Source organism: Euphorbia lathyris, chromosome 8, assembly GCF_963576675.1.
Source record: "Euphorbia lathyris chromosome 8, ddEupLath1.1, whole genome shotgun sequence".
Classification (NCBI taxonomy): Eukaryota; Viridiplantae; Streptophyta; class Magnoliopsida; order Malpighiales; family Euphorbiaceae; genus Euphorbia; species Euphorbia lathyris.
The window spans coordinates 1533963-1544389 of record NC_088917.1 but is presented as its reverse complement, the minus strand read 5'-3'; the positions used below and the strand labels follow the sequence as shown (position 1 = coordinate 1544389).

The 10427-nt window shown below is 34.0% G+C and overlaps 1 protein-coding gene across 1 annotated transcript; it reads right to left on the bottom strand.

Moving 5' to 3' along the window:
• Positions 1 to 959: 959 nt before the first annotated feature.
• On the bottom strand, positions 960 to 5658 carry LOC136202042 (uncharacterized). Its single transcript, XM_065992491.1, has 3 exons — positions 5445 to 5658; positions 4154 to 4285; positions 960 to 1455 (listed from the first exon to the last, which is right to left on the bottom strand). The coding sequence occupies exons 1-3, from the start codon at positions 5631 to 5633 to the stop codon at positions 1369 to 1371; spliced, it is 408 nt and encodes a 135-aa protein (XP_065848563.1). The 5' UTR covers positions 5634 to 5658; the 3' UTR covers positions 960 to 1368.
• Between the last annotated feature and the right edge of the window lie 4769 nt (positions 5659 to 10427).

Genomic DNA, 10427 nt, shown 5'->3' with positions numbered 1-10427 from the left:
ATATACGGAAAAAAATTGAACAAGTTCGATTTAGCAAAAAGAAATAAAAATTCGCATACACGTGTAAAATCGGCCACCCCAACCGACCAATCATATATTCGCTAACAATTGGTGGCATTGACCTTTGTAGCGTGATTTGGTAACATTTAGCCCATGTGATATCCTAATTTGTGGTATTTGATGGAAAGATAACGGATCCGACAGTGGTCATGGCAAATTAGAATACCACATGGATCAAATGTTACCAGCAACAATTTGGATAACACAGTGGCCAAATAAGGCTGGAATCCAAACATAATATCACTTTTTTTTTTTTTACAACTAAAACATAATATCACTTTGATCATGAAGGAAAGAACAATTATATAAAAAAAAAAAATCCTGCAATTTTCCCAAGAAAAGTTAAACCACCACCAGCCCTTTTGGCATAACCCCAAATTTCCATTATAGAAGAAGAAAAATGAGAAGCAAAGGCTTAATATACTTTTTAGTCCATGTATTTGTCTAAAAAAGTTAATTACTCCCTCATACTTTGAAAAAGTTCTATTAACCCCCTAAACTTGTTTAAAATGATTAATTGACTCTTTAAAAGATATCTATTAGCCCCTTAACTTTTTTAAAATGATCTATTGGCCCCTTAAACTTGTTTAAAATGTACACATTTCAACTTTTTCAAAATTTTTCCTTACTCCCCCGTAGCCAGAGGGGCTCGGTCTGATTAGCTAGTTGGTAAGGCAATAGCTTACCAAGGCGATGAGCCACGTAGCTTTTAGGAGATTAATAGGTCATTGTAAACAAATTTGGGGGTAAATTGAACATTTTAAAAATATGGGGGGCAATTGATTTATTTATCTTTTAATAGGTACACAGAGCTAACGATGTAAGAGAAGAAAATGTCCAACTAAATCATTGCTGTATCAACTACCATTCATGAGTGACCTAAATTAATATAATTAATATACTTATATTAACATTTAAATCTATTAATTGAACAATCTTACATAAACATTACAAAAAGGCTTCTCAAAGACTTTCGTTTTTTCGTTTTTTCTTGGATTAAAACCTTATTTAGCCGTTGTGGTATCCAAAATGTTTGCATTTGGCACACGTGAGATTTGGTAACATTTAGCCTCTGTCGGATCCATTATCTTTCCATCCATCCGAGAACCAAATACCACAAATTAGAATACTACAGGGACCAATTGTTACCAAATCATACCACAGGTACCAAATGCAAACATTTTGGATAGCAAATGGCCAAATCAAACTTTAATATTTTTTTTCTTAAAGGAAAAATATGACCTTGTGTAAACTCCTCAAAATGATCAATGTCAACTCTGTTTGTTCATTGTCCCATGTGTGATGCAATCAGAAAGATGGATTATCACTATCACTGTAATTTGGGAAGGTGACACATTTGAAAACTTTGCACTTTTGACACAATACATATCCAATCTGCATCAATCACAAGTACACAACAATTAGGTCTATTATTTCACGGGTAAATTCCAAAAAAAAAAAAAATTGTGGTTACACGAATTGTTAAACGTATGTCTGTACTTTCTTTTACAATTGTTTTACTGAAAACGAGGATCTTTTAGTTTCATACTTTAAAAATGACCATTAAGAGGCTCAAAATGAATGTTTAGATAAAGAAAGCTCCAAAAATGATAGTTTTGGAAAATTAAAAACCTGGTTTCATAGTAACTATTATACTAAACAACTTTAATTCTTGGAAATTTTCATTTTGAGGTCGTCAACTGTCATTTTTTACAGTGTCAAACTAAAATATCCTCGTTTTTAACAGTCATGTCTTGGTCACAAAAAAAAAACCACAAACACAGGGTTTTTTTTTAATTTAATCTCTGGTTAAGAGGTACATATGTTTCACTTCACCAGTTATACAAGCATGAATGTCCCTAAGGTGCTGCTTCAATCAAAACTTAGGCACGTAGCACTTGAAACAAGGCTCAGATACATATTGCTAACGCTAATAGGATCAACAAGGGTTCATCTTTATGACTATTTAGAACATTTCTACCTTCTAAATACCGTGAGGAAAAGCGAGCAGAATCTTTTTGTCTACGAAATCATCCACACCGTTTGACAAAAAATAAGAAAACATGATATGATGATGAATGAAGGTCCATAAGGATGCATATTGCTAACACTAATAGGATCCATAAGGGTCCATCTTTATGACTACTTGGAATATTTCTACCTTTTAAAAATGGCGAGGAAAAGCGAGCAGAATTTTTTGGTATACGAAATCATCCACACCATTTGGCAAAAATAAGAAAACAGGATATGATGATGAATGAAGGTCCCTAAAGTGCTGCTTCAAAAAAAGATTAGGCATGTAGAAGTTGAAATAAGGCTCAGATGCATATTGCTAACAGTAATAGGATCAACAAGGGTCCATCTTTATGACTACTTAGAACATTTCTACCTTTTAAATACGGTGAGGAAAAGCGAGTAGAATCTTTTGGTAGTACGAAACCATCCACACAGTTTGACAAAAATAAGAAAACAGGATATGATGATGAATGAAGGTCCGTCAATCAAAGATTACGCATGTAGCACTTGAAACAAGGCTCGGATACATAATGCTAACACTAAAAGGATCAACAAGGGTCCATCTTTATGACTACTTAGAACGTTTCTACCTTTTAAATACGGTGAAGAAAAGCAGGAAGAATCTTCTGGTATACGAAATCATCCACACCGTTTGACAAAAATAAGAAAACAGGATATGATGATGATCAAAGAAAGGACTTGAAAGAAGGCTCAGATACACATTGCTAACACTAATAGGATCAACAAGGAATCTTTATGACTATTTAGAACATTTCTACCTTTTAAATACGGCGAGGAAAGGCAAGCAGAATCTTTCATAATACGAAATCATCCACACCGTTTGACAAGAATAAGAAAACAGGATATGCTGATGATGAATGAAGGTCCCTAAGCTGCTCCTTCAATCAAAGATTAGGCATGTAGCACTAGAAAGAAGGCTCAGATACATATTGCTAACACTAATAGGATTTCTTATCAAAAAAAAAACACTAATAGGATCAACAAGGGTCCATCTTTATGACTACTTAGAACATTTCTACCTTTTACATATGGCGAGGAAAGAGAAGCAGAATCTTTTGGTAATACGAAATCATCCACACCGTTTGACAAAAATAAGAAACATGATATGATGATGAATGAAGGTCCATTAGGTGCTGCTTCAATCAAAGATTAGGCATGTAGGACTTGAAACAAGGATCAGATACATATTGCTAACACTAATAGGATCAACAAGGGTCCGTCTTCATGACTACTTAAAACATTTCTACCTTTTAAACATGGCGGAGGAAAGGCAAGCAGAATCTTTTGGTAAACCATCCACACCATTTGACCATAGTTGTTAAAGGCGCGCCTCACTCAAGGCTCACTACCTTAGGTGATTGCAAAAAGCGAGGCCCTGTTTAAAAGGCTCTCGCCTTGTGCGCCTCGCCTGGGCCTCAGAACATGAATCAGACATGCCCCTGTGTTTTCACTAGGGTTTTTTTAAAAAACAAATGTTTGACTAATCTCAACCACTAATCTAATTTAAATAAGATTAATCTTAACCCTTGATCTAAATAAGTATATCAAGAGATATAAGTAAATATGGAAAAACTAGAGAGGGTTAAGAGCTGTCACATAAAGAAGGGTCTCCTCCACTCCACTCAAACAGAAACTGCAAAGACACACAAAAGAATGTCAAGTGACAACGAATGGTTATTAGTTTAGTAGCATTAGTCAGGTACTTAGGTTAAGACGTTAAGTATATGTTAAAGTCTCTATGAAGTATGAACTTAACTTGGTGTTTTTGTCATTTATGATTTAGTATTACGTTTTTATGTGGTTTTGTTTTGTTTGTGTGGTTATTTTTTGTTTATGCTATAACCATTGAAAGAGTATTTTTTTTCCGTGCCTCGTTCGCCTTGCGCCTAACCTCCAGGACCCCTTAGCGCCTTAGTACGCCTTGCGCCTTTAACAACTATGCGTTTGACAAAAGTAAGAAAACACGATATGATGATGAATGAAGGTAATTTCCCTTAAGTTCAAAGAAAGGCACAAGCAATTCATGATGAAAAAAGCTTCAAAAATTAGTACTTACAGCTCTGCAAGAAGGACATCTGCGGTAAATCCGCTTGTTTTCAGCTTTTACATTGGTTTTTTGTCCTCCACAGAAATCACAAAGCAGCCATCCTTTTCCACTGCAAGGTTCACACATAATCCCTGACTCCACCTTCAAAACAACTGGACTAGAGTAAGAAGAAATGGATTAGCTTAGCAACACCACACTATGTTACACGGAAACTCTTCTTCATTAGCGTTTAGCGTTTCGTATCCTGTTCCGTTTCCATTACCATTTCCTAACTATAATTTTTTAGAAATAATGTTTCCTGCTGTCAGTTTCAGTTTCAATTTCTATTTCCATGCAACATAGATGCCACATATCATACATTATTGAGAAATAGGCCCAATACATCTCTTAGGACCTCAAACTTGTGGAGCAAAGTCCACTGTCTCCTCCAACCTTGCAAACATCAATTGTCAAGGATTAAATGCATTATTGGTCAAGTTCATGGTTGTCTTAATATGGTCACTCGAACTCCAATTTGTCTCGATAAAATCATACAATTTTGAATTTTGACGACTTCAAGAGCAAAAAGATATTGTGACTTACACGTTAGCACTAGTCAACTTTCACTGTTTACCAAAATTCCACCTAGATGACCGAAATACGTGGTGGCTACTTAGCTAACACATGTTGTTTCGGTCATCTAGGTGGCAGCAACATGTTATCTAAGTGGTAGTCATGTGTCGCTCGGTATGATGTGGCAACCATGCCACTTCTACAGTGTGTTTTTAGTCTTGAAGTTGCATGATTGCTTTATTGAGACAAAGTTCAAAGTTAGAATAATTTTGTTGAGACAAATTAAACTTGAGCGGCTATTTGGAGACAACTATGAAAATTAAGTTAACAACCGTGCATTAAAGTGACAAGATTAAGGAGATCTAGACAAGTTGAAGAGCAAGTTTAGAAACTCAATACATCTTAGACAAGTTCAAGGATTAATAGGCCCCCTTAAATTTAAAATTCAAACCATCAATAATTCACTTTAATCAGATTTAAGAACTTAATCGGTCGGTTTCAAAGTTGCCGCAGTCAGTTACAATGTATTAGGCTAAGAAATCCTTTCCTTTTCCATGACGCATATAGCTTTGTAACAGTTCAAAAGGGGCAAAAACATATTTCATGATCTATGAAATGAAATCAATTGCAGGAAAATGAAATTCATGGAAAGTAGATTGCAATCGGCAAAAGAAATTATTAATTAGGAATAAATGATGTTGAACTTTTGATTAAGCATATCAATGAAAGCAGAAGAATAATGAAAAACCTGCTCTTGTTCTTGGAGAGATTCCTGCAGAGGAGAAGTGCAGTTCAAAGGGCTGAAGAATTGCTTGCTAGTAGCTATGGTGTTCGTCCTCCATGCCGATGATACTGAATTTGAATCTGGTGATGGTAATATCATCATCCTTGAATAGTTCGTCATCTTCCATGGCTTCACTACCATCAACATAGCCATTATACTTCCAATTTTCAACTGAAAATTTCTCGTCACCGCCTTCAGTTATCCATTTATCCATTTATCCAATGAAATGAGAATGCACTTTCTTTTGTCAGAAATTACTAAATTGCCATCCCACTCATTAGCTAAATTTTGAGTGTTGCTATTTACCGCTTTTTTTCTTTTACCACCCCCTACATACCATTTTTGCCCTCCTCACTCTTTTCTCAAAAAAACTAGAAATCCCCTCTCTCTCTCTCAAGCAAATCAAAAATTTGAAGTAAAATGGATCTGAGAACTCTGGAACACGACGATTTTGAAGACAATGTAACAATCTATCCCTATTGATTTATTGTAAAATTAAATTTTTTTTATTAAATAGCATGGACGGGTCACGGACCCGCCTGCCCAATGGGGAGGCGGTTCCAGGACCCGCCCTCCACCATTAGGTAGACGAGTTATGTACCCGTCTGCCCAATTGTGAGGGCGAGTCCGTGACCCGCCTGTCCGTAGGACGAGCTGGTCCTAGACCCGCCCGGCTCTGGGCAGGAGGTTCCGGACCCGATTTTTCTCCATTTTCTGGCCGTTTTTCCACCGTTAAACGTATATTTGCTACAAATATTCATGAATTTCATTCATTTTCAGGAGCCGGTTGGAGTTTGGATTGGTGACCGCCTCTCCCCTTCGCCGCCCGACGAACTGGGATAGTGTCGACTGCGGTATAATCCTCATCATCATCCATGGCGACATAATCCTCATCCTCACTCATGTGCTGATGCACTATCTCATGCGCTCTTTGTGTGTCTGTCATGAGTCTCTCTACTCATCGGTTCCTCCGAGCAGAGCCTGTGATACCACGTGTAGACGAGTGACGATGCCCGGAAGCATCTAAAACGTCAGGCTGCAAAATGCTCCAAAAATTGAACGTAAGTTTATATCGTAAAAAAACGATTTATGTCACCGAAAAAGGGGACAAAAATCGTTAGACATAGCCTAGGCAAGCCCAGGACCCGTCTATGCTATGGATAGATGGGTCCAGTACCCGTCCATAGCACAGGCGGGTCCAAGACCTGCCTGTATATAGCATAAGCGGACCCTGAGCTCGCCTGGGCTATATACAAGCGGGTCCTAGACCCGCCTGGCCTATGGACGGGCGGGCCCTAGACCCGCCTAGGCTATGTTTAATACGATTTATGCCCCTTCTTTTGGGGACAGAAATCGTTTTTTTTTTTTAGATTTACAAAAAAATCTTACTAGGGGATCATTGCTCATTTTCCTTTGCCTGAACGACCATCCATGATTGTTGTTCGGATGTGAAGTAACGAAAGAAATTACTTTGTGGAGTCTAAACTTATTTTTTGAAAGGGAAGCACGAAAATGTCTTTTAAGGAGCGGTAATAAGTAAAAAAGAACGGTAAATAGCAATTCACTTTTTTAAACTATAAATTTTGATATAAATGGATGTTAATAAGTTGGGAGAATGATGAAATTGAAATTTAACCTTATTATTTCTAAAGAATGATCAATTTTAGGTTAAGGGAGATTTGAAAAACTGATTTAACTGTTATTTAACTTGTCACATTAGACTATTCAGACAAGTGTTCCAATCTAGATTTATATATTTTTGTGTTGATGTTTTGATCTAAATTAATAGCACATTAAACATTTTAGGCACCTTAACTAAAAAAATTGTGATTATATATATATATATATATATATATATATATATATATATATATATATATATATATCAAACTTAGTTATTAGTGTTTTACAAGTTTTTTTTTTGTAACGATGTTAGTAACACATTAAATATTTTATACATAATTGATGTTTGAAAGGTTCATTAGAACAATTAAATAACAGAACTAACATTTTCAAATTTTCAATAACGTATAGCTAAGATTGATCTTATTTGAAATTTTTAGGATTAAATTTGGATCATTTTATACGTTAAAATCAAATCTGCACTTCACAAAAAAATGTTAGAGTCAAATACACTAGCCCCTTAAACTTAGCTCAGAAAGTCTATTTGCCCTAAACTTATTAAGTATCATGCTAGCCTCATAAACTGGTTTAAAATAACTTATTATCCACCTTAATTTGTTTAAAGTGATTTATTGTCCTCCTGATAATCTATTAAATTTGTGTAAAGCGGTGTACATCCAATTTGTCCAAAATCAATATTGTTATGTCACGTGGACTTAGAGTTAATTAATTATGTCACTTTAAGCAAGTCCAAAAGGCTAACCAGAGATATTATAAGTTCAATGGGCTAATCAACTTTCTAGACCAAGTTCGGGAAGCTCCTAATATATTAATTACTTTTGTTTAAGGTTAATACATCTTAAAATTAAGTGCTGAAAAATTAAGTACTGAATTTTAAATTTTGAATATTATAAATCATTAAAATATTAAATAATATAACTGTTTGATAAATACTAAAAATAAGTACTGAATTAAAAAATATTAGTTGATAATGTTCAACTTAAAATTTTAAGTTAAATTTTTTGAGTTACCAGAATAAGTGATTCTTTGACTTCACTTAAATGTTTAAGTTGTGCTATCAAACGAGCTTAAAACCAATAAGCACTTAATGTATTAATTTTAAGTGTTAAAAGTGGTTATAAAACTACAGGTATTTGTCCAAAAGAGTCAATTGCTCTCTATATTTTGAAAACATCCTATTTATTTTGTGAATTTTCTTAAATTGAACTATTAAATCTCTCAGCTTTTTTAAGTGATTTTTTATCCCCTAAACTTGTCCGTAAATAATATATTGGTTTCCTAAAATTGCATAAAGTGTACGCACATAACTTATTCAAAATTTTCTTTTATTCAAAGTGCGTAATAAACTGTTTTAACATAAAATTGTTCCCTAGGATCTCATGCATCAAGTACTGGTAAGAAAAATGTACCTTTCACTAAAGAAAACACTTGTAGGAGTCTCTAAAACGAGATTAGAGATCAAGTGGCAATCTCCTCTACCCTCACAAACGCAAAAACCCCTCAGTTGAATTGCTATTTATGTTCGCTATCTCGATAAACGGATCAGACCAATGTGACCGGAGACCAAAAACCATAGGCTAGAAAATGTTTGGAGACGAACGAAGGTCAAGAAAACGGTGTGTGGCCCACACGCACTGTGTACGCCGTTTGACATGCCAAATCGCAAGTCATGCGGCTATTGATCATTGCTCACCCAAACACATGTACTCTCATGCCAAGTGTCGTGAGTGCTGCGCACACGCCAATCATAATGCAATATGTGACACCTCCACCCTCCAATCCATGCGCGTTATTTGGCGTGTGGGAGGCCGTCTGGTGGTCTATTGACTGCCAATTTTTTTCAAATAATATTAATTTTGCAATTTTTTTTTTTTTGTATATTTTGAACGTGCAGAACATTTATTTTTTAGTTTTTGAATATTTTAAAATAATTTTAAATTCAAGAAAAATATTTTTAGTAAAATATTTCATAAAAATTCCAAAATATCAGGAATAATTTTGGAAAGATTTATATGGAGATCAAGACGTGTTTTTTTATTTTATATATATATATATATATATATATATATATATATATATATATATTTATATATATATATTGAAATCATCGTATTCATACAACTATTTCTTTTATATTTTGACAATTATGGTTCATTAAAAGATACTCTTCTCATTGTTGGCTAGGCTCTTTATGATTGTACTAAATTGAGAAGTTTAAGAAAAAAGTCAAAATTTGTAAAGTCGATATGTTATATGGGACGATGTTACATATTATCAAATTACAAAGTTTGATGTAAGACTATATCATGGCTGATAACACAATTAAAGCAATCATGAGCAGAAATTGACACATCAAATGGCATAATACTAAACGATGAAAGTGATATTAAAACTGAAATATGTGGCGTCTAGGTAACGGGAGCTTTAATAGCACAATAATCGGATGTGTCAATTCTGTTAATGATGACTTTAATTATTCTATTTGACAAATTAGATCAGAAATTGTGATATTTTGTACGTGAAGTCTAAATTAGCTATTCCCAAAAAATGTTAATGTCATTTTGGTAACTTATCCCAAATTTAAAAATAGTTGGTATTGTTCTGTAAAAAAAAAAAGGCTTAAACACTATTTGACACCTACTTTATCTAAAATTTTGTGATTTAGCTACTGATATATCTAAAATTTTGTCATTTGCCCATTGATTGTTATTTGATTACATTTGGCTTCTAACATATTCCAATTAGCGAACATAACAAAACCATTATTCTCCCGACATGAGACGATATTTTAACACCTAAACTAGATAAATTTTAGTTTAGCAATTTATTTATTTTTATCTTTTTTAATCTAATAAATTATTTACACGTAAGAAAATCTACGTGCTGAAAAAACATTAAGCCATGCCATGTGTCACAACATCGCCATGTATGAAGGGAATAATAGTTCTCTAAGTATTTTTTTTTTTTTTTTGAGAAATAGTTCTCTAAGTATTCATTCAAATTGAATCAAAATTCATTAATTGCGAAGTTCTTATATTAAGCACTCACCAGTTTTCCATATTACTTGGAGGATCCCTAATTCACATTTGGACATGCGTATTGTGACTTCATTTAATAATTAAAATAGTTGAGCCTTTTATAATATGTGTGGATCCATATTACACATTAAAATATGTACGGAAGGTCCTCTATTTAACATGAAAAACCAGATGATTCTAATAATTTCTCCCCATTGTGATAGATTAGGAACAAATGTGACCAAAACAATATATATATATAGTAGTTTAAGCAAAAAAACAAATA

Bases quoted from the DNA above. Each gene is read 5' to 3' on its own strand.
- LOC136202042 (XM_065992491.1), bottom strand. From the start codon at position 5,633: ATGGCTATGTTGATGGTAGTGAAGCCATGGAAGATGACGAACTATTCA. The intron at 4,286-5,444 runs GTTTTTCATTAT...GTTGTTTTGAAG, and splicing joins CTCTCCAAGAACAAGAGCAG to GTGGAGTCAGGGATTATGTG. The intron at 1,456-4,153 runs GTAAGTACTAAT...TGATTGATGCAG, and splicing joins GATGTCCTTCTTGCAGAGCT to ATTGGATATGTATTGTGTCA.